General features: G+C 38.0%; 1 protein-coding gene across 2 annotated transcripts in view; it reads right to left on the bottom strand.

Annotated features, from left to right (window-relative positions):
* Positions 1-25,951, bottom strand: part of Septin4 (septin 4) — a 171,859-nt gene that overhangs the window by 72,662 nt on the left and 73,246 nt on the right. The window contains exons 3-5 of one of the 2 annotated variants that reach the window (XM_090374273.1): positions 20,280-20,366; positions 13,155-13,241; positions 9,041-9,164 (exon numbers count right to left, since the gene is read on the bottom strand). In XM_090374273.1, the coding sequence (XP_090230399.1) occupies positions 9,041-9,164; positions 13,155-13,241; positions 20,280-20,366 (298 nt within the window). The remainder of the gene's footprint in view (positions 1-9,040; positions 9,165-13,154; positions 13,242-20,279; positions 20,367-25,951) is intronic. The other variant, XM_090374272.1, reaches the window with a different exon arrangement.

The raw sequence follows: 25,951 nt of genomic DNA, 5'->3' as shown, positions 1-25,951 counted from the left end.
ATCCTCTTGTGGGGTGATAATTAAGTAGACTGATACCCAATTAATCCATACTGCTAATGAGTTTCCTACTAAGATGTGTGAGAGTAGGTGGAAGATTGAAATCTCCACAAATAATGTGCTTAGCAGAGGCGTGGAGGTGATTTACCAGCCAGTGGATCACATCTTTAATGATGTCACTGTTTGGGCCTGGTGGAATGTATACTGTTGCTATGTCTATCAGGATGACATTGAGCTTGAGGGATACCATAGCAGCTTCAAATGCAAGGGATTGGGTTACCACAGAATGTACAAATGAGAAGATAGTGGTATTATAGAATACTGCGACTCCCTCCCCTTCTACGATCCTCTCTAGAGGAACAGAGCATCTGGTACCCAGCCCGAGGAGCACACGCAAGGGAGTCTCGCCCATTCCCAAGCCACGTTTCGGCAATGCAGAGAATATCAAAGGTTTTAGAGAGCAGAAGCTGTTCGATAGTGTCTAGCTTGTTACAAATACTCCTTGCATTTTGATAGACAATTCGAATGGTGGTAGTCATAGTAACTGGAGTTCGTACAGGTGGCAAGTCTCTTTTTAGGATTCGCATTGGTCTACTGTGCATTGTGATGTGTACAGGGATATCCTTCACGGGTCTGGAGCCCTGGGGATTGTCATTATAATCTGCTGAGAGTTGGATTGAATGATATGTGGACAGTTTGTTTCCTATAGCAAGTTTGTTCTCAGTGAAGTTATCTGATTTTTCATGCGTTTTGTTGGCCTGGGACCTTGGCAGCTTTAATTGCTATTGCGTTTGATGTTGATGTCGGTGGTTTATTGCAGTTCTTGGCTTCTGATCTAGGAAGGGTTTGACGAAGGTTCCAGAGGGCCATAGTCTAGGATCCAGTACAAAGCTCTTCTTCTCTGGGTGGCAGGTAAGGATGAAAGAGGCGTAGGTTGGATACCTGGTTCTTCTCTGTCTCACAATCAATATTCATCCCATGTATTTCTGCAAACATGGCCTTAATGCTGTCTAGTTTAGTAGTCGGTTCGAGTCGAGATATAAAGATTCGACCACGAGTCTGAACTGCTGTGATGTTGTACAAATTAGAACGGGTTTCCTTCGAATAAAGTTCTGTGGCATCTCTATTGCTCTGTTGTTTTCCATGTTCTTTTTCTGATATGTTGAATATGTCATCCGGGTTTCTTTTGAGTGAACATGTTGATCGGTGAGAGATGCCAGGGAGTAGAGGCTGCGTATAAGCCCTATTGGTGGGATCTTTTGGTTATTTTCAGCATCTTTTTTGCCGGTGAGTACTTTTGCAAATGTGGGTCTTGATGCACCCTTTCCAGTATGGATTGTCTCCTTTAACCTTTTAGGCTTAGTAATATTTTGGGTTGGTATTGTGGAGAGGGCTAGCTGAGAGGTCTTTGAGTGGCTACCCCCGGTGTTGCTAGATGCAGGTTTGGGAGAGTTACAATCATTGAGCTCTGCATCTCTGCTATTAAGCTTATTCTTATCTCGTTGTGTTATGGCTATCATTGGGCTAAGGGTGACAGGCATATGAGCCATTGCATTATACATAAATTGGGGAATATAATTCCTTTGAACATTGGAATCATGTATCAATTCTGCTTCTTGTGGCTTGTTTTCCGAGGTTCCCTGAGCTAAATTGAGTGCAGCGTTGTTGGATTTACTGTTTTCATTGGGCATAAATAAGGTTGCTAGTTGACGCACTTCATTGGTTAGGAGACCTATTTCTTGTTTCATGTCATTGTTCTGTACACGAAGTTGCCGGTTCTCTTCAGATAAATTCTGCAGACTGACAGAGATTGATGTAAATTTCCACATTATGTTTTCCAGAAATTCTGCAGTTTGCATGGAGAACAATTTCATGTGTTTTGTACAGATGCCATGAATGTTTTTCAGGAACCTGTTTTGCTCATCATTAAGGAGGGCACTTTCTACTTGGCTTTCTTTCCTGCATTTCACAGGATTTTCATGTGTCGTGATGATTGGTTGTTGACTGCAGACCTCTGAGTCCATTTCACACTCCGGGTTATCCGCTACTGAGTCAGTTTGACTTGCATCGTGAGTCTGACTAAAGTTTGATGTTTGGACTTTTGTTTGTTTATTTTCAACCTCCGTGTCATCCTGGATATCCACATATTCCGTTGCATTTGTAATTTGTTCTTTACTTTCTTTGCAGAATGGGCAAATGTACTTTTAACGTCGCTGCTTGTTGAACCGCTTTATATCGCATTTGGTACAGGCCGCGCAGTAAAATTGCTGACATGACGTATATTGGATTACTGCTTCTTGATATACTTTACAACGGAAGCACGTGGGAGGGCTTGTCGAAATTTCTGATTCTGCCATACTTTGTCTTTAGGTTGAAATTTGTCCGACTAATTACTTTTCTACAAAGAATTAAAACCGCTTGTATTTTAGGTGTTCTTTTGACGAAGGTTTGCCGGTGGGAGTCGGAATAAGACGGGTTATACAGAGCCCTTATGTTCAACTTCTGAGGATTAGTATTGATACAACCATTGTATTGATACAACCACTGCTGAGAGGGGAGTTTTTAGAGCTGAAAGAATAGGAGAGTTTAACGTACCCTGGGGGATTCAGCAGCGCAGGGCTTTGAGACTTCTCAAGGTTGACCACGATGTCGTCATACGCCTTTAGGGCCCTAGTGTTTGCTGGCTGTATAATGGAAGCATTAACAGAAGTATATTATTATTATTATTAGCTATATGGTGCAAAGAAGCCTGAGGCTTATGCTGCACCAGCCAAAAAAAAATTCCCGAGTTACCCTGAGAGAGAGAGAGAGAGAGAGAGAGAGAGAGAGAGAGAGAGAGAGAGAGAGAGAGAGAGAGAGAGAGAGAGAGAGAAGTAGAAGGGAATCACCAAGAAAGAGAAGAATGATGATATCCAGCTCAGAACCCTGGGTGTGCCAAGCCCACACTCACCAGACATGAGCCCCTGGGATTAAACATGAAATATAAAACATGAAGTACCTGTTTGTTTGATGATGGAGATGATGGTTCATCCGTGTTGGGCGGAAGAAGAGGAATCCATTGGTACTTGAATCATGCTGTACGGTCAAGGATAAGTAACTAAAACCTTTTGTCTATGAAAAGCATAAACGGACACGACGTACATCAACTTGCGCAAGCGCACACACACGATATGATGTTAGGAAGGGTTCCAACATTCAAAAATGCACGGGATAATTCTCAACCAGTGGTTAAGAATTCTCCGATGCATTTTCATTCGCAAGATGGTGTACTCATGTGTGCTGTTCTTTTAAGTCTGACAAAACTGGCTGTCTTTCTCTTATATGTTTCGAGGTCTGCAGTCGCTCCAGATCTCGTCCATTTCCTATATGACGTCTGTTTCTGCTTGAAGGCTTCTTTGATATTTGAACTGAGCCAACAATGGGATCTACTGGTAATTCTAACTGCTTTGGACGCCCTGATTATGGCAACATGTCTTAGTTAGTCAGCAAGAGCTTGCGTTGTTTCCTCAATCGTCCTCGAGGAAAGAGGTCCCCAATTATAACTTGAGTTATAACTTTTTGTTCAGTAAGATACAGATAACGTGTTACGGAGCTACTGCGGCGCTCCAACTTGAGGTGCTTATAGTTCAGGGTCTTTCGAGGGGAAAAATTGCTGGCTGTATATTCTGTCCAGAAAGTGCTCTACTCTCATTTCGTCAAGGACTGATTGTGCAATCGGCTGGCTGTAGAGGGTTTGGCTCTACATTGTTGCTGTGCAGATGACTGATGTCTCTTTCTGCATAGGCAAGGGGCTCACTAACAGAAATCCTTGAGTTCCATCTTCACTTGGCAAATGATCCTCAGGCAGAGCGCAAGCGTATTACTCACAAACTCCTTGGAATCTGGCAAGACTCCTGGACCAATACCACCAAAGGTGCCATAACCAAGCTCTTTCTTCCCTCTATTACCGTCACCTGCCCAAACCTCCCTCCTGGTTTTCACCAGGACTTCAAGCAACCTTCATCCTCACAGGACAAGGTCCTTCCAAACAAAATCTCGACTTAGGGATAGAGCAGGATCCTCGTTGCACTTGAGGAGAACCCGAAACTTGGGAGATGTGATGTACATCTGTCTCCTTTACGACGACTTCAGGATTAGACTTATACCAAAATCCAAGCTAATATCCAACACCAGAAACACCTCTACCTCCAGGATGAAACTCGTTACTTACTGAATTCTACCTCCAGGATGAAACTCGTTACTTACTGAATTTTCACAGTCAATGTTCCAACTGAAACGAATGATACAGCGAAGGAACGTCACATGAACAGGTTGTTGTTGTTGTTGGTATAGAGCTTAACGACACAAGGGCTGCTAAGGCCAAATTGTGTCTGAACAAGAACAGGCCCTCTTCAGAACGCAATAATCTACGGTAAACACTCCTCTTCCTCCTAATACTCTAATGTGGCTGAGATCTCTGCTGGCACTCCGCTGGAGTGCGGGATTGCCCTCTTGTGGAGAGGATCCTCTCAGGCACCATGCTTGCTGAGTAGGATGTTTTCTCCTAGGGGGTAGGATTTTCTTAACCCTTTCTGGGCAGCAAAGCAAGCAAATCGACCGGAGAACACACGCAATTTACAGACACAATACACATGGGTAGTTGAAGTGACTTTCTAGATGACCCTAATATAATAGTTTAACTCCTTCTGGGTTAGGATAATTTATAAACCCCTTTGGGGTAGGATTAAACAGAAAACCCCTACTGGGGTAGGATCCTGCACAGTTTCCTCCTGAATACTTAATATGGGACAGGGCTTTGGCACCCGTACTGACTACCAAACGGCGCTTCGCTTCACAGGCCCTTAGTCCTGCATTCTTTCTCTTTCCCTGGGTTGGGTGGACTCCCCAATCCAGGAGTTCCCAAATTCTTCACCCCTTCCCTTCTCCTTCTTGTGGAGGATGCGTCTTTCTTCATCTTTCTTTCCCCTACTGTTACTCCCACTGTACTCCTATCTCCTCCATTCAATTTCTACTCAAGGCGGACTACCGCCTTACTTTTCAGTCCGACCTCTCTTTAAACCCAGCTTGTCTATGCCCTTCCATCATATCTTCCTCTCTCTCTCTCTCTCTCTCTTTTTTAAACTTGGTTTCCGGCAGGAAGCTCAGGCGACCCTGGCGGAGGCTAACCAGAGTATGATGGGCAGCCTGGCTTACCTCCCAGTGGTGGTGGGCAATTCGTGGTTCCACTAGGGGCCTTGCGGCCAAGCAGCCAGAAACAACAACAGAACATAACACTGCTCTGACATAAACGACACATTACACTTTTTCTGGCTTTTACAGAGATTATGTACTTCTTCACAAAGTACTATGGTGCAGATGTCAGAAACCACCGGTGGTGCCTTCCCCAAACACTTTGCCAGGTTCGTCTACTACAGACGTGTGAATGAGGAGAAAACGGTTCCAAAGAGTGACGGCTAGTCATTTGACTACCACCGTAGGAGCATGAGAAAAATCAATGTCGGCAAACACAAGCTTTAATAGTAATAACATAGTAGCTATACACAGGCATGAGTCATTTGTATGGGTTAATAACATTTCATTTAACAAACCAGATACGCTTAGGCCTCACTCATAGGCTAGCTTTACATCTGCTTTACATATTAAATTTAATAAAATAAAATAAAATTAAATAAATCATCCCTACAAATCGGGAATTCGTGGTAATGGCTAAGATCAGATATTTATTGTCTGTCTCTAATTTATGTAATATTCTGACAAATTACACTAGAAACCTAGAGACTCAGGATTTCGATGTGAGCCCTTTAGTCTTAATTCAGCCTTTGATGTAAAACCCCAGACTATTGGCTCATGAAGGGTCGTATTGTTGCAATGCACTAAAGTTTTTTTTTTTTTTTTTTCATTATTTACGTAAGTCTTACACATTAGGCATTAAATGGATAAGTAGGAAGAGAATTCTTATCAAACCACAGATTGTGGTTCACGCGTAGTGGACTTGGGGAGTTTCTCTCGTCTTCCCAGAGTCGCATACTTCTTCGGAATAATTCATATAATTCTTCGGAATAACCGCACAATCCAAAAAAAAAAAAAAGGCTCTCCCTCACCGCCTTTGTTTAGAATGCCCTTAAATGCCCCATTCCGTATTGTTTTTCTCATAGTTCTTTCTTACTATGATTTAATGTATTTTTTACAATGACCAAAGACGCGCCGCTAGTTTCTCGAGTCCGGAGACTACTTGAAATTCAGTACGGACCTCTGATGGAAGAGTGTAAAGGTTAAAGTTGACTTTTTTAGGCGGTAGGTCAAACGACACATTCTGTATATTGGCGACTGCAATGACAGGTCGGAGTTCCTGTGGCATGACTTACGATAGTTGTGTGGGAATCTTACAGTTCTACTGCACCTAAATCTGCACGACTAACGTTAGGTTGTACTTGGTGTTGCTACCGTGAAAGGTAGTCAAAGAGACCGCCGCAGGCTGCAAATGCTGTATGCAAATAATTGTCAGCTGAGAAGGAAAACGGAAACAGTGTTCTCTTGATGTATTGTTTGCAACTAACTTGAAGCTGTGAAAACGAACTCTGAAAGATCTGATTTAATAGAAAACTAAGGATGAGCAATAGAGAAAGTAATGCAGATTAGATATTCCTCGTGCGCGTTTCTAACCTTTTCCATGTTCGCTCGCTGTGCTGATTTTTCGGATATTTGTTAGCTCCATAAGTATGGAGAAAAACAGAAATTAGGTATTTGATGCTAGTGTTCAGGGTGTTCGCTCTGTGTACAGAATTCTAGTACGTTTGCCAGTTCCTCACTTGTGTAAAGTAAAAGAACTTGGAAATAAACTTTTTTAAAATGTTTACTCTTAATTACAAAGATCCACTGATTAACAGTCACGTATCGTTAACAAAAAATGGTCAAAATAACACCACACCGAGCATTTCTGCAGGTGTAATTTGAGTCTCCATTATCTCTTTTGAGCTCTCCAAATCAGAAAATCTAAATAAGAAAATATATATTCTTTTTATTAGCGTAGCTATTCAAATAAAAATGGACTTCGTTTGCCAACTTTATGCTTGTTAGAACAGTAGGATTAGTCTCAGAAAGCAGAAATAGATTACGGAGGTAATCTATATCGGATTACCGAGGCTTATCTTTATCACTGTCGCCAAGAGATTATTGCCCTTGAATTTTGTATGGAAGCAGTTTCACATATTTTAGAACATGCTCATAATGCAAGTTGCTGAGAAAGACGTTTCACAGGTTTTTTAAAACTTCGCCACAGTGCGTTCTGCTGAACATTTAATATTTTCTGCTGTCCTCTCTTCCAGTAAGAAAGAATATAAGATAGGACAATAAGAAAGGTACTGATAATCAAGGCACCAATTGTTACAAACTTCTTAACTAGTCGATCGCCTGAGCCGAGTGGGCAGAAGTGAGAGTACATCAGTACAGGTGTTTGAGTTTACCATGGTTCTAGCCCGCGTGACTTAAAATTCGGCGATGTTCTTGTTTCTTGTGAACTCATCTCATCTTATGTGGTCATCCCGAAGTATAAACAGAAATTGCGTTTACTTTTAATGCAGTGAGGTCGTGGCAGCATTCTCCCAAGAGTACCGAGTTCAAAAACTCCAACTCACAGCTGTATGTACTGTATTTCGTTAAGTATATACAATTAAAACTGGAGAAAAGCCCTATATAATCAAACAATATGACATATTTTTATTATTAATAAATACTTGTAAAAAAATTATATTGGATATGATTTCATTATCAAACAAAAGGTTTTCTGCCGAATCTAAATCTTGGGTATGATCACTGCAGCAGATTCCGATTGGATCAGTTTGAAAAGAAATATCAGTGTTTTATGTTAGAGGACGAGTAGCTTTATATTAATAATGAACTGAATATGTATTTAAATGGCATTTATGAATATTTTGAAGATAGATGTCAAGATCCATGCCTTTTCACCGAATGTAAATTATAAGAAAAATACATTGATTTGTAAAGTTAGCATATCACAAAAAAATATATTAAAAAAAAACTAACAATATTTAGATACAATCACTGAACACGCATCCAGTTTAAAATTTGTATATATTTACAGCGTTGGCAAAAATCTGAAACGTAGCTAGAGCTAACTGATTGTGCTGTATACAAGTACTGTAGTACAAAATGAAAGGTAATAATCTTCTGTACTCTGAATACATATGCGCTTAGGCTGTGAATGGATCTAATTAATTTCAAAATTTCAAAAAAGAGATTTGAAATTTTCTAGTGACGGAATGTGTTGGAGTGAAGAACTGAGATCCTTTATGTATTTTATTGTGGTCTTATAAACTCTTTAGAAAAAGACTTCGAATATGTGGGTTGCAGAGTTTGGAAACTAGACACCTTAGAAGAGATTTGATTGAGGTGTTTAAGGCTCTGAGAGGCATCAGTAAAATGAATGAGGACAAAATTTTCAAGATTATAAATGATGCTAGAACTAGGGGACATAAATTCAAGTTACGGGGGGAAATGTTTAGATTGGACTGCAGGAAGTTTTATTTTAGCCAGCGAGTTATAAATTACTGGAATAAGTTGCCTTCATGGGTGGTAGAGGCCGAGAGTTTGGGGAAATTCAAAGGTCATCTGAATAGTACTTTCGGGTAAGGGAAGCGCATAGGATGATAGGTTTAATTTCCTTTTTTTTATTAATTATTATTATTTAGTTATTTATTTTATTTTATTATTTTTTTTGTTTTATCATTGTTTTGTTCGGATTTTGTTTTTTTTTTTTTTTTTTTTTTTTTTTGGCTGGTGCAGCATAAGCCATAGGCTTTCTTGCACCATGCGGCCGTTACTAATACTAATACTAATTTCATTAATTTTCCATGCACGTAGAGTAGTGTGACAGTGTATGACTGATACTTCGTTGAATTTTAACACGATTCAACAGTTTATTTGTTATTATATTAGAATTTCTTAATTTTTGTTTATTAAATTAGTATTCCTTCAATTTTTCACAGACGTAGTCTGCATCTAGGAATCATAATACTGTACTCACTTCTCTTCGCAGTTAACGGCGTCTCCAAATCCAGGGGTGTCCACTACGGTTAGCCTTAATCGTACTCCTTTTTCTTCTATTTCCATGGCTTTCTTCTCAATATCCACTGTCCTATCCACACGTTCTAAGTGGGGGGGAAAAACATGAATTAAATCATTTTGTTGTTTAAATGAGTCAATATGTGTGTGGCATAAGAATCTGAAGATCATATTTCGCACTGATTAAAAATACATTACTGCTGGGTTTTAATACGGCACGACTGCAAGAGCCTAATATCTGGTGTATAGGGAGAAATCCTAGAATAAATAAATGCCTTAGAAGTAAATGTATTACTTTTTATATTTACTTATAATTAATAAGTTAAGTTATTAATTAATATCTTAATAGAATTGTAATTAAACGTAGTAAAAGAAACCCCTATTTTCAGGTTATCCAAGTGACTGAAAATAGATTATTATTGTTATATTTGGTTTTTAGGAGCATTAGCAACTAAGGCCATATTGCTCCGGGGATATGCGGTGGTCATTTCCTGACCTTTCCGCATCCTCCGTATTTGGTGGGCACGGGCTCGAACCCCGGTCTAATCAAGAAGAGTGTACTACGCGCTGCTGCTCCTGCCCACCTGGCTACGGAGACGCCCTGAAAATAGGGCGTTTTCGAAGAAACCACTACAGAAAATATGATTTGCTTGGATTTTGGGAGGGAAGAGAAAAAAATAATTGGCGTTACTGTTTGTGGCAGCGATGATTGAACGAATGAAAAAGTTTCTCGATTGAAATACTGCAATTTAGAAAATTGCTGCTTTTTTTCGTTCAGTTAATTTTTTAATAATTTACTAAATAATGAAATATTGATTTGTTTATTCTATTAATCGTAGAAGATCTGTGAAATATTATGTGTTCTGTCAAGTTTTTATTAAAATTCTGGAGGAAATAAACAAACTTTAGGCGAACCTTGAGATTTGAACTACGTATATAGGATTTTTTGTAGTCATAGTATACTCATACATAAATGGACAAAAATACAAAAAGTACTGCACTTGTATACCGCAATTCATTTTACATAATACTTTGATGTCTCCCGCAACTAGAGAAAAGTAAAGTAATATGGAGGGTTGCTTTATTATTACTTTCTCTATCTGCAGAGCATTTAAGCAGCTTCATTTTTACCCTTCTTCACGTCATAGACAGTTAATAAACCAACGGCAAAAGTTTCACACAGTTTCCTGCTATCCAGTTTCTTTAACAGGGTAACTTTTTCCGCAGTAAATAATGAACTTTGAACCTCAGAATTCCCTGGCTCTTCTTATAGGATCGATAATTAAGAGAAAATCAAGCTAAATTATAGTAAATGGAAATAAAGATACTGATGTGCGACAAATGTAGATGCCACTAACAATCTGGGAGTATTTATTAATTGGAGGAAAGCTCCAACACCCCACCTTTTTTGTTCTCCCGAGAACAAAATTTTCATGAAGGGTTTTGTTGGATTCTAGATTTTCCTAAAAATACAACTACCCAGATCCGAAATTGCCATCCCCATTTTTGACTTGGAAAATGGGCGGAGTTCCGGATCTTGAAACGTTCGACTGCGTATTACAAAAAAAAAATCTGACTACTACGCTTTGAGGTACGTGCAGTGAAGTTTTAACACTAGTTGTGGTCCTGAGATAAATGGGTACGCATTTTGAGAAATCGAACCCAAGAAATGCACTTCTAACTTCACAGTCTGTTCTGATGACTGTAAAGAATATAAACGGAAATTTAATTTAGTGGACGAAAGGTTAATTATATACTTTTAATTCTATTAATCAGAGAAAATTAATTTAAGAAAAGAAAATGCAACGCTCCTGAAATGTAACACAAATGTATATTGTGACATAGATTTCTGAGAATACTTTAGCGCAGAAAATAAAATCTTACAGATTTGAGGCGCAGTACTGCATTAGGTACATGATCAAGGGGCAGTTTCTGCTCCCTCAATAGATCTACGCTAAGAACTCGGCGCTAAAGTTTGGTCTTAGGTCCAAACTTAAAGGTAAATACGATTGATTATCCACAGTTCTGCCTAAGTTGTTAATGTGTTTTAAATTATATGAAAAGATATTAAGAACTTGGTTGAACCGTGAATAAATATATTTGTGTTTGAGGTTGGACTTAAGACCAAGCTTCAGCGCCCAATTCTTGGCATCGATCTTTTGAGGGAACAGAAACTTCCCCTTGATTGTGTTCTTAACACAGTAAAGCGCCTCAAATCTGTTATGATGTTTATATTGGCAAATCCCCATTATCTCCTCCATGATAAATAACGGTGACTACCAAATATTAGAGAGCAAGTTCATCTTCTAGCTACACCTCGCATGTAATCCTGAGTCAGATCTGTGTCAGCATCGCTTATTATAGTTTATCAGAATATATCCCCTCCGTAGCTAAATGGTCATGCGCGTGGGTGCTTAAGTACATGTGCTTTGAGTGACTGAGGTTCAAGCCGGTGAATTTCTAAATACGGTGTTGTTTCTTTTATCCTCTCTATCACGTGAACTGCTCTGATCATGTGGTCATCTCGAAGTATAAACAGAAAAAATTCATTTATTTTTATTTATTTAGGGTCAGGACGTAAAATATAGTTATAAATTATAGGGTATGTGTAGTCATGAAAATAAGAAGTACAAATTGATTAAGCTAATTTATTCAATGAATTGTTTCACAACCAACAAACAAACAGTGTCGTTGATGATGACTTCACAATTAGAATATATAAATCAGAATAAAAATGCACACCATATTCAAATCTGGAATTGCCCTTTTAGCAAATTTCCAATGATCCAAGATGAAGTCCAGTGCACTGACGTTGCGGGTTACTTGTGGCAACAGTGAGGAGTTGTCGAGATGAGCATCACATCTGGCGTGGCAGCTCATATGGGTCTTTAAGAGTTTGTTCCCTATAGAATTTATACGTAGAGAGTTGTTGGAGATTGATAGAAAGCTTGCTTGAAGAGACGCTGGCTATTTCTTTTTATGAAATAGACTCTGGCTATTTCATAAGCGGGGCATTTGTGTCTTCATGAGGGATAGATCAGAAGTGAAGGGAAAGTATGACCAATGGCCTGGATTTGAGAGTTTCCAAGTGATGATACACTGCCATTGAGAGAAGCTTTCAAGATGGTAAAAGGCAGGCTCACTCTATCGCTTTCAACTTCATTCTCATATGATGATCATCATCTTCATAATTTGTCTTATTTGCTCCTCACTTAAACTGCCACTCATTCTTAGAAATCAAAAAAAGATATCCAACCTATGTGAATAAGTAAATGTATTAAATTACAATAAAAAGTGATCAGTCTAGGAAAGCAAATAAGCAAAGGGCTTCATCATTACAAAGTAACACGCCGAAGTAACAATTTCTGAACAAGATATTAGTTTGCTGTCCCGGGTGTTACTCTCACTCTCTCTCTCTCTCTCTCTCTCTCTCTCTCTCTCTCTCTCTCTCTCTCTCTCTCTCTCTCTTTTACAAATATCAAATAACGTCGGCTAGAACAAACGATTACGGACAACTGGTTTTGAAGAATAAATCAAGCATGCACTATTGATATCGCAGGATATCGCAGCACTAAAAGCCATTGGGAAAATGATGAAATTTAAATTTATGTTGTCACGAGAGTGAACTTTAATCAGTTATGTTTCTAGGATTAAACAAGCTATACTGTACCAAATCAAGCAGACAGTCGAGCACTGGTTTTCTAGCATACAAAAATCTAGGAGGGAAGTGGTCTCGACAAAACTAATGATCGGATTCTCACGTTACATGCTTTGTTTCTTACGGCGAGCAGACAGAGGATCCCGCCGTCTCAGGATGGCAGACTTGTAACACCTTTCAATACGTTTATCTTTTACTGGTCGAATGTCCAATATAAGACGAACTACTTATACTGGACGTGGTGAAATGATCCTAGTGACGATACACTCAAAAACGTCCACACACCACCTAAGCCAGTAATAATAATAATTACTATTATTAATCATACAAGCGCATTGTGCAGTAAAACAAATTTTTAACTTGCTCTCGGGAACAAACAACGCAGGTACAAAAAATAATTGAAAGAAAAGCAACTTACCTTCCACTGTTGGTAACTTCCTGTCTTTGTAGAGGTCAGCTAAGAAGAGACTGTTGACAAGGGTGGATTTTCCGAGGCCAGATTCTCCTGTGAATAATAAGAATAATATATTGTCATAACAACCCCATTCTATGAATTAAAAATAATTTGAGACAGCATTCCTACATGCACATAGCTTTAGCAGGTTCTCTAGTTCACGGTAACTTTCAAAGCGTAAGAGAAATACAGCTACATATCAAACAAACTTTAGCATAAAGAAGGATATTGTCTACATAAATCTTAACTATCACCCTCGTACTCTAATAAAGCTTCTAGTATAATAACTAAAATATACACTGATAACATAAACTTCACACTTATATGCAATGTTTCATTCAGTATGATGGTCCATACATCACTACAATCATGTATGGTTGTATTTATATTTTAATAACAAACTTCCGTTATAGAACTGCTGTCATATATATACTGTAAGCGGAAACTGTGATTCACTTACATAGTAGTATCACAGGGTGGAGATTATAGTTTGGTTTCATTATTGCTTATATTCATGACATAAATGTGTGTACAGAGAAGGGCAACAAGATTGGTGAGGGGAATGAAGGGATCCTCTTACCAAGAGAGGCTTAAGTTCTGCAAATTGCAGCGGCTGGAGACTAGGCACCTGCGCGGTGATCTGATTGAGGTGTATAAGGCCTTGAATGGGCTGAGCACGCTGAATTCTGATGGGATCCTTCCACTTGTTCAGATTACGAACCTAAGGGGGCATAAATTCAAATTAAGAAAAGACAGATGTAGAATAGATGTGCGGAAATTTGCCTTTAGCCAGCTGGTGCTTAATTGCTGGAACAAACTTCCATCTGTCGTTGTGGAAGTTGACAGGTTAAATAAATTCAAGGAGGAATTGGACAGTCATTTGCAGGGAATAGTGTGATTTTTTTTCCTTTTTTCTTTTTTTTCTGGCTGATGCTGCATAAGCTCGTACATCTGCTTTCTTGCATCGCATGCCACTACTACTAAATGTCATCCTCCCTCTCTCTCTCACACACACATGCCGTTATAGAGTTAGCGTATTTAAATAACATGTTTAACGTGAGAGAGAGTTATGTACGGAATCTAAGGAATCTAAAGCGACTCTACTCATGAGTTTGACGCTTATTTCTATAGCGTACTATCCCTTTTTGCAAGGAACTGTTACTTTGGCTACAACTACTGAATAAAATAATTAGGAACATAAAATAAATACTGGCTTTCTTCTAAGTACCACTTGCAAACAATAAGAGAGCAACGTTTTAGTCAAATGAACTTATTACATTACACTTAGCACAAAAAACAATTTAACTTATCGCTGGATTACTTTTTCATATTATAACTGAATTCCATTTTTAGACAGGTTAGCATGTATGCATAAGCGCCTGTTGTTTTCGCCATATCAGTCTGTTCTTCTTCCGGTTTGTAACAGGGGAACTCCCAGTGGACGGATTTCTATGTAATTTTATATTTAGGTCATATAGAAAGATTTGACGCGCCATCAAATTTCATGAAAATCGGACAAATAGAAATCCGGCAATTATTATTTCTTTTTTCCCATATTGCAATTTTTCCAATTTGTATGGAAAAAATAAATTCATAGATTAAATGAAGTTTAAATGCCGTATTGTTAGATTCAGACAGTCCATGCACGTTTCGTGTATACTTTTATGTAAGGTTCGTGAACGTGGTGCCACTTGTGAATATATACAGAGGGAAACGAGATTTAAAAGTAAGTATATGGAAAGAGCAATAAATATTATACAGGTGTAATTAAATTGAACGGCTCAGTTTCGAGAACGTAAAACTATAGAGTTTTATTAACTGTTCTGTAAAGGTTATAATCTTAGTAATTAATTGATGAGAAAATAACTATATTTACTTTTCACTTCAGTTAATCACAGAAAAGGGGGGAAAAATCAATTAATTTTAAGAAAAAAATTTAAAAAAAATAGAATGCGCCTGAAATGTAACCTACTGCATGCATTACCTGACTTGTAATGGAAGTATGTTATCGGATGTTTAGATGTTACTTAATAAGTTCATCGATACCACATTTTCAGCTTTGTTTCGTTGTTCCCCGGAATGCTTTTAAGATCAATCATAGCCTTCTCTGCACCCCCTCCCACCGACCACATATATCTATTTTTATAAATGAAAGTATATTTCGCGTATTGCTCTATAACGAAAAGTCGGATCGTGACTAAATTTTTAACCTATGTTCTATTGATCCCTGGGGGAGCGGGATTCAGGTCTAGTTACGACTTCACAGCCCTCGTTCCCTCCTCCCTCTCCCCACAAATTCGTCATAAATGGAAGCATGTTTTAGCATTAACAAGAAAAATGTGAATTGCACAAAAATGTGTTATTAATTATTCTGTAGGCCGCTGGGAAGGTGCTGTGTTGAATTCCGATTTACTGACGCTCTTGAAATGTAACGCACTGCATATATTAACTAACTTGTTATTCTTTGTTTTACCACAACGATTTCTAATGCAACAACGCATACGCGACAGCTATAATGCAAGTCAGCTACTGTCGCTTGCAACATGTATTTTACTTTACTTGTATAAAAGCGCGAGGGTCTGTACCCTCAAATTCGTATACCTCTCTAAGTACGAGTTTGAGTGACCGTGATTAAGTTCAGGTGTCCACTAAACGTTGTGATCAGGGCTCCCACTCACAAATTTTAAAAAAACTTAGATTGCAACTTAAATAAACCCAAAAAAAACCTAGTTTTCATCATATAGTATAGCAACACAAATAAGTTAAAACTTACCATGCAAAAATATTATTTATTTAATTGTAATCAGAATTTTCATCCCATACAGTTCCCTCCACATTTATTTTTTGAAGTTCTTTCATTTTTTTTCAAACGTTCTTCGTATCTTTTATGACAAGTTCCTTGTATGACTTCTTTTACCAATTCTGATTTAGGTTTCCATGAATAGCAATTTTGATTAGATCTATTTATCGCCTGTTTTGCCATTAGTCGATTTTTCACAGTTTCTGGTTTAAGGGAGTTTGTGGCTTTTGTTTTTATATGGTTTACTTGGGAAAAGATTCTTTCTACGCTTGCCAAAGAGTGAGGTAAAATAGTTAGACTGGTCATAAAGTTAGATAAAATCTCATATTTAGAATTATTAAAGCCATCTTTTACATTACATAACAGATACCAAAACTCAGGGATGGTCTTGTAAGAGAAATCTAAATCTTGATTTAAACGAAATGATCTCCATTCATCATCTAGAAGATCTAGTTTGTCTTCAGAAACAAGGTGAGGGAACTGCATTGTTAAATGGAAAATTGAGGATGGCGAATTGGCACGATCATGTATCACTGCTGGGTCAAGAACATTCAGACTGGCGATAATTCCATCATCATTTAGAGGAAATCTTTTTCTGATTTCCATACAAAGTTCAACAAGAAATTTTAAACAATCATTTTTAAACCTGCTTTCACTGTCACCAAGTGGTGTTGAATTTAATAAGGCCATACAATGGCCTCCCAAATATATTTTATTCAGAGGCTTATGATTTATTGCATTGCTTGGATCAATTTCAACCAGATTGCACAAAGTAATGTCTTTTTCTTTTATGAAAAAACTAAGAATATTTTTATACTCAATTGAAACTATTGAATGAAGTAAGTGCAATCTGAAATGCTCAGATTGAAATTCAATATTCAGGCAGTTTATTTTCTCCAGTACATATCCTAAAAACAACAACATATGCTTAGTTCCTTTGGTGATCATAGTATTGTAAATATTCCCTGCATCATCGATTTTGTCAATTTTTGATTGAGACTGAAAATAAAGAACTGACGCATGCCACTGCTCAATAATAATTTTTATTACATTGCCACGGGATAACCAATGTGTTTGTGCTAATTTGGGGATTTTATGCTTAGCAGTATCTACAACATCTTGAATCATTTTGAACTCGTTTAATCTTTTACTACTACGGGAAAAATAACAAGAGATATCTTTTATAAATATTTCTAGATATGATGGTAGTACCTTGATTGAATGACTAGCATATAATGCAAAAGAATGGCAAACACATCCCATTATAAATACTGATGGTACATCCTTTTTTAGCAATGACTGGAACCCACTCTTAGTGGCACAATTATCACTTCCAAAGCCAACGAGATTACTTATTTGAATGTTTTTTTTCTATGAAAAGATCTTTTACAGCTTGATAAAGCCCTTCTGAAGTACCATTTTCGACACAAACAGTGTCAAGTAACACATCTACAACATCAAGTTTTTGAATATCAAAATATCTAACAACAACATCTAGAACTTGCGATAAAGATAAATCTGTACTTTCATCTATTATCATTGAAAAATTGTTCTTTCTGCATATATTAGAAATGTATATTTTTTTCATGATAGGCTATGCCATGTTGTATAAGATAAGAGACTTTAGTCGCCTTCATCTGAACTTGTTTTGCAATATTGCTATCATGAAATGCTTTCTTACATGCTTCTATAAGGTGATCACATTGCGCAAATGGAATATTATGCTCAGAAATGAGTGCAGCAACTGTTAACTCTGCCTTTGCTACTTCTTCATTCTCCGTAGGTTTATGTTTTGTGAAGAACGTGTCTAACGTTGAACTTGTCTTAGCAATATTTGCACTTTTTTTATGCGCTAGTAACATCGATTTATTGGCATTCTTTAATTTCATTTCACAACAAATACAGTAAGATGCACCTTTTTCATTACTGTTTTCTTTCAACCAATCCTTTAATTCCGGATCTTCTAGCCATTCATTTCTAAAATTTTGAGTATACCACCGTTTACTCATCTTTCTCTGTGGGGAACAAGTTTCAGACATTGTGGGCAATTTGTGGGTATGGCTAATTAGCAGTTATCTTATTTAAAATGTTCTATAGAATAAAAAATAAATCACTAACCATTAACATAAAATAGAAATAGTCATTACAATTTAAATTTATTATATCACTGTATGTAGTACACGCATAAATGTAAAAATCACACCAAATAATGCAATAATACCACGAACGATCACGAAAGACTGTGCAGTAAAGACCGCCTTCCGCCTGCTCAATAGGCTGCGCATACATGTTAGTAACACGAACATGTATACTTACATGCATGAACATGTAAGCGTAATTTCATAGTGTAGAACCCTGGGAAAACTTTGAAATCCTTTTACATTTGTAGTATTTTGCACAAGCACTTGAGATATTACAAATTATGATCAGTATTGTTAGAATATAAAATTAAGAAAATTGTAAACTGTTATTAAATGTATTAAATTTTATTGTATTTACAAGAAATAAAAATAAATTTTGACTTAAAATTAAAAATTACTGAAAAAACCCAGATAATGAGATATTTTTGTGAAAAAAACCTATCAACCCAGATGACAATCAAAAAACCCAGATCTGGGTGGAAAAACCCAGGAGTGGGAGCCCTGGTTGTGATGTTCTTATTGTATTTTCTTTATATTCTTGAACCACTGTCGAATTTCAGACTCAAGACGCGCTCGCGAACTGAAAACGCACTGGCTACCGTGTTGAACCGACTATATATTGATAATAATATAGTGTGTTATTAACAATGCGATTAAGAATTACTCATTAAAAAAATATATAAATTCTTTTTATACTCTGGGACAGTCATACAGGATTAATAAGATAGATGCCACAAGAATATTACCATCTTTTGCGGTATCAGGAGGATTCAAACATGCGGCGTGAGCAATTCTGTGCTTTTCACTAACCACTCGGCTATGCACCATTCATTCATATTTTCTTTCTTTCCTTTTTTTTTTTTTTTTTAAGTAGTTTTGATTATTGATTTAAATCTTGTTTTCTCATTATTATAAGCTATCCTGGCTTTCTCATTGTTATAAGCTGTTCTACAGTCTGCACAGTGGCATAGTCACCGTCCTTCCCACACCGGGTGGAAAAGGCCTGGGTTGGTATCCCGTCAATAACGCGAGAAAAAATAGCAAGGTCTCGCCCCCGGAAACTCGGGTTTTTTGTCCAGCAAACAAGCAAATTGACCAGAGAACACACCCAACTCACAAAAATAATACACTTGGGCAGATGAATGAATATTTTGTGTAGCTCTAGTGTGGCGATTTTTTTTTTTTTTGTCCTCTGTTCCACCACTTAATGTTACTATCAAAATACGGTCGATCTGCCAACCCGCGCTGGTACAGCAAATTATGTTCCATTTCGCTCAACGTGAGTCGGTGAGGAGGCTTCCATCCTGCAGTGGATTGATAATGGCTGCAGTTTACCTTTTTTTACCGGTCACTCTGTGTTTACTTTCGTCTCATAATCCTATCTAATCTCAAGCTTCTCTGCAAAAGCCTATCTGGGAAGTTTGATTCTCCGGAACTGCTGTAACTAATCAAGTTTCATATCCCTCCTGAGCCATTCAGATATCAGCAGACTTTCCATGTCCATCCATCCAACAGTGATACCAAGGAGTACAGTCCATTGAGGAGAATTTCCTCAATTGCAAAATAATCTCAATTTAGATTTCTTTGGCAACTCAGTTAATATCATCAATGTCCTTGCACCTTCCGATAAGTGATATAGTTTAATTAGACTTTCTGTTTTTCATTCCCCCCCCCGGGAAGTTCCTAATTTATTATAATTTATTCATTACTGTTTTTGTTACTATTTTCATTCTGTTGCACATATACTGTAATTGGATGCTTGTGCAGTGCATGTTCTGTTTTAATTAAATAACAATAAAATGAATAAAATAAAAGAGCACCAAGGAAGTTGTCCTTAAAATAATAAATTTACTTCCGGATTACGGCTAATTGGAAGTTGCTGTTTCTATCCTTACCAAAAATAATATCCTGTAGTTTGTTATCAACACACTTTTCTAAGATAAGCAAGTCGATAACTTATGATTTTGTTGAAAGATAATTTCCGTATCATTTCGGTTACATACTTGTATATGTAAGTGGAGCTGCACGAGCTATAAATACATGTTGACGACATGAAATTTCATACCTCAATTAACGGAAATTGCCTCCAGATGTATTATCTGGATTTAGTAAATAAACATCCAAGTGAAAGTGGAATAAATAGCTTACCTACTACCATTAGTGTAAAGTCGAATCCCTTCTTCACTGACTTCCTGTGGACTTGCTCCGGAAGGGTTGCAAACCCAATCTCGCCCTTTAGAAAAAAAAAATAATAAATAAAAATAAAAATAAATAATAATAATAAACAGTTAATTCCAGATATAATTCAAGGGGTTCGATTATTTCAGATAAAGGAAGTTTCTCAATCGACTGGAAATATATTACTGTACTTAAAATTTGTGAATTTGATAGTAAAAACCAGAGCTGTGAAGTTCAAAATTTGTGAATATTAACATTCTCCATAGATTAGAAATATTTCTGTTTGTCGATCACAGTATTTTGTTATCGAGAACAATAAAACAAAATAATATTTTAATTTTGGAGATTTGCCGTTAAAGCTAAAAATGAAACAGTCCGTGGTCGAAACTTTTGCTTGACACTGGTGTAGGACTGATAGTATGGGATGTTATCAGCGCCCCGTCATCAGGAACGGATTTATACAGATAAAAACAGAGATCCTGAGAGTAGTAATCGTTCCATACGCACAGCAATTGGAGAATGATAGAATTTAGCGGATAATTATGTCGTGCGTCGTAGGCACAGCTTGAGCGACTGATTTGAGGATTTTTTGTTGCATCAGCTACTTTGGTTACAGTGTATTAGCGCATGTGTTCTTGTGTATTACATTTGACAGTTTTCTGAATGAAGAGGATACCATTCCATCATTCTTTTCTGACGTTAATCTGCTCGACCGATCCCTCTTGCCCGGTTTCAGTAGCTGGAGAATGCTGTCAACTAAGAGTGGTCAAAAATTACCTGGGCTCTCAGGCTAATTACGATCTGCTCAATGCAATTAAAGTGCGAAAAGTGTTTAGCCATGGATGAGGGTGCACATCGTAGTTCATATCCACCCTCATAATACCCATGCGAGTTACTGCTTATAAAAACTATTTATATGTTTCTCCACTGACATTTATGTGTTATTAAAAGTTATTACGTTATGATAAAATTGATCTTTCGCTCTCACTGTTCTTGGGTAAATTGATATCTAGCTTAATGTTTGAGGATCAACAACATCGATTTTATTGCAGAATGAAGTCGACTTCAAGGCATTTCCTTAGTTTTTTGGATTAGTGTATAAAAGATACGGCAAAGTTTGTCTGACAAAGTTACAAGCAAATATTATTTGCACCTTAAAGGATATACAATAAGGAATATTTACAGGAATATACGAAATTAATCGCAACGCATGTAAAACTGCCATCAGAGAATGGACGAGAGGATTATGCCAACAATATATTATGAACAGATGTGTTACAATCACATATAAATGCCTGAAGCTCATAGTGAGCCAAATGTAACTAGTCGATCAAATTCAGTTTATCATAAAATTTGTCTCGCATGCAGATATAATTAGTAATGTTTTCAATATTGACGCAGTCCATGGAAAATGTACGTGTTCTTTATTTTAACGTACTCGTAAAAAGTAGCCTCATGCTGTTGTGTCCATTCACTATATCCTTAAACAGTTTTACTCTATCCCCCAGTTTAAACAGTTCATAACCTGTTTGTTTTTGCAACTTCTCAGAACACGTCCCATTAAAAAAAAAAGGAAAATAAAATACCGCTAGAATATCCTGGCGTGCAGCGAATAAGAAAGAAAGGTACCCATGGAAGCATCAAGTAGCTAGCGCTGTGATAAGCTTAGAACGATGCCACCAAACTACATGCCGCAACTCGTTCTTTTACAGCCTTAAGTTCCACACAAACTGTAATTAACTTGGAATTTTTAATTTATCACTTCCGTGGATTGCTCGTGACGAATAGCGGATAAATGTCATAGCCCATCGACTAGAAGGTTTGTACTTTCATGAATCTCTAACCGTATCATTGTCACGTGTCGTTATTGAGCTTGCTGAAGGGGTCTTTCATATTCGTTTCAGGGTATAAGTAGTATGTACTTCAAATGTACCCATTGTCGGGGCCCGCCCGAGGTATATTTGCGCCCCAAGCGGGGAGGCATTCCTGCGCCCCCTTCCAGATAGAAAAAATTTAAGGTGTTTTTATTGAGTTAATATTTTTATTTTTGCTAGAGAAAAGTTAAAAAGACAACCAGAATATGTATAATGTTTTAATTGTCATATTAAAATATTAACAATAAAAATTTTACAAAAGGGTCAATTTTTTATAAGAACATTTATCAAAATACTAACAGCAGGTAGTAGTTACGCTTGCCTTTAATTTATATAATAATAAAAAATAGTTTCTATAATTAAATTTCAGCCGCTTATGTGAAAGAAATGGGATGCACATAGGATTGTTGCCAGTCACCTGTATTTATACCAAATTTCAAGTCGGTATCCCATCTGGAAGGATTTGGAGACAGACTGACACTTGACAGTACTTAAAGTACACGTTTACAGAATAAATACAGACCGACGGGGCTGGCCAGGTGGGTAAAGTGCCTGCCTGGCAACCCAAAAGTCGCGAGTTCGAATCCCGCCTCGGGCTTGGATCAGATTAAAATGCAAAACTTTGGAAGGTGCATTATGGCCACAGGAGCCAATGCACTAACAAAAAAAAATTACATTACATTACAACAAGTTACACCAAAGCTATTTAAAAATACAAAACAAAAATGTAGGAAGAATTTTTGTTATTATCACCAAATCGAACAAAATTTTCCCCCAGCAGTGGAAAAACTATCTCATCAAACCTTTAGCCAAAGTTCAGTCGCCATCGAAACCTAAACACTTCCGACCCATCTCCAACTCCTCCAGCCTACTGAAGCTCCTGGAGAAGGCCTTACTCCCTATCCTCACTAAGCAGATCTTGCCCAGTAATCCAGCCCAAATTCACTACTCCCTTCCAAACAGATCAACGATCACCAATCTGCTAGCCACCACAAATACTATCTTGTCAGCATTGGAGAATAGGCAGGAACTAGCTGTGACTTACTTAGACATTGAAGCTGCATTTGATGCCGTCCAAGTAAACCAACTTCTCACTCTCCTGGAATGCCACTTCAAGATCACAGGAAACATATTATGCTTTCTCTCCTCTCTTCTGAATAACAGAGTTATAAAGCTTCATACAGGAGATCACACCCTTACTAGATCCGTCACCGCAGGAGTCCCACAAGGAGGGGGTCCTTTCGGGCCTTCTGTTTTCATCCATTATCTTCCCACTGGTTGCACATTCTCGATGTCTACTAAGCTATGCGGACGATATCAAGATACTCACTCCCATCATCCCCGGTCAAGACCTAAATCTGGTAAAAGTGGAAATTAACAACACTCTCACCACAGTCACATCTTACCTCTGCCAGTTCGGGCTCAAGATCAATCCTGCTAAGTCCGAATTCATGGTGTATTCATTGAAGCAAACTCCTTCTTCTCTCCAGCCTTCGGTCGGCAACACCCTCATCCCAATTGTGTCCAGCCATCGTGATCTGGGCGTTGTATTCGACCCAAAACTTCGATTCAACGCCCACATGGATATGCTCCTCACACGTGCTTCAAGACTCCGGTGGATAGCAAAACAACATCTCCTTCATATCACAGATAAAAAGATAACCGTGAGGTACATAAGAACAGTTATCTTTCCACCTTTACTCTATGCTGCTGAAATTTGGGCGTCAGCGGCACCGTCAATAAAGAAACCACTCTTTGCCACAGAATTCTGGCTCCTAAAGTGGGCCAACAGGAAGCACAACCTTCCAGCTCTGATTCGGACCACACAGCTTGCCAAATCTCTAGGAATTCCACGGCTTCCCACCTTAGTCGACGACCAACGCCTCCTAGCAACAGTCAAGATGTTAACAGGCATAATGGCAACACCTTCATTCTGGGATACCTGTGGCTGGAGGATCTCCCCTGCTGCCCTTAGGGCCAATCCCGAGCTCCACTCGCATTCAGCACGACTCCATCTCTCGGACAGGTTCCTTCTCAGCAGATGCTCAAGCAAACCCAGGCACTGGACGCCGACCTGAACAAATTCGCTGCTGACCGGACTTACCGCAAAAAAATTATGACGAGTAGGACTAATCAGCAATGACTGATGTATACTTTGCATCTGTTCCTGTCTGATTGAGCTGGTTCTCTTATCTCGATGTTAAGCCAGCTCAATCAGATTTAACTCTCGTAAGGAGTTCTCTCCTTTGTATTATAATATGTTTTCTGTGTAAAATTACCTTTTTGTAAATAATTGTTCAATTTTCCCGGAAGTTTGGGAAACTGTAAGCCCCTGGCTTTATGGCCGTGAAGGGTAATAAAGATTATCTCTCTCTCTCTCTCTCTCTCTCTCTCTCTCTCTCTCTCAAATGTCACATTTTTATTGAGTGTCAAACAAAATTCCTTTAAGGCATTCATGTCCTTGATTTTATATCAGAAAATTTATTAATGACATCGGTAAAATCCAAATTTGCAGCCACATCATTTTTAACTGATGTATTGCTAATGAATTTAATCTTGCCTGCAATATTGATGATCGCAATATGTTTTAATTAGCATTAATTTGCTAAAACTAGTTTCCCCACTTGTTACAATTAGTGTAATTGTCAGCATAACTCTCAATACTACCCATAAATTTGGCAACGTATCTTGTAATTTATTGTTATTTATAAATTTAAAAATACTTGAGTCTTTATCAGGTGTCAATATTGATTCTTAGCGGTGAAAAAATGACATTTTCACTGCAGACTCCTAAACACAAACCAAAAAAGAGCGCTTCCTTCTTGCTGACAACCAACACACTTATAGTTAGAAGCTTCTTAACGAATGCACGGAAAGAAGTGATCGCTATTTCAGCAAAAATCTAAACGGAAATGCATGAAGGGACCAAATGGGAGCAATAGACTCTAGTCCGCAGTAAGGATACTTGAAAAATAAAATCCTCCTGTTACAAATAGGTTGAGATACAAAGGAAAGGTGGACATATGTTTTTCTCAAGACATATATATTAACCAGACTCTACCCTCTACCCTGATAACTCTTTCAGGGTAGAGCCTGGAAGAAGGCAATTAAAGCGCCCCTTTCAAGGGAGCTGCCATTGTTTCGCGCGTGCGCGCACACACACACACACACACACAGTCCATTTCTGAGGGGTATGAGAGAAAATTTTCGGTTAGTCTAGTATTCCCGAGTTCTCTATCCATTTTCGCTAAAACCTTTGAAAGGCGGAGGGTCTTTGCATCGGACGCATGCCACGTGGCTAATGCATTTTCGACTGTTTACTGAACTATAGAGAGAGAAAAGGCCTCCACATCTTTTCCCAAATTTCCCCCTTCCACGAAGCATATGCGCCCTCTCAAACCTTCGACACCCAAATTGTCAGCATAACTCTCAATGCTACCCATAAATTTGACAACGTATCTTGTAATTTATTGTTATTTATAAATTTAAAAATACTTGAGTCTTTATCAATATTGATTCTTAACGGTGAAAAAATGACATTTCCACTGCAGACTCCTAAACACAAACCAAAAAAGAGCGCTTCCTTCTTGCTGACAACCAACACACTTATAGTTAGAAGCTGCTTTAACGAATGTGTTAGGCGCCTCCGTAGCCAGGTGGGAAGGAGCAGCAGTGCATAGCACACGCTTCTTGATTAGACCGGGGTTCAAGCCCGTCACCACCAAATACGGAGGATGCGGAAAGGTCAGGGAATGACCACCGCATATC

This window comes from Mastigoproctus giganteus, chromosome 5 (assembly GCF_048544385.1).
Source record: "Mastigoproctus giganteus isolate SK-2022 chromosome 5, ASM4854438v1, whole genome shotgun sequence".
Taxonomy (NCBI): Eukaryota; Metazoa; Arthropoda; class Arachnida; order Uropygi; family Thelyphonidae; genus Mastigoproctus; species Mastigoproctus giganteus.
Note: the sequence above shows the minus strand (reverse complement) of the source record. Positions and strands in the feature narration are given on the sequence as shown.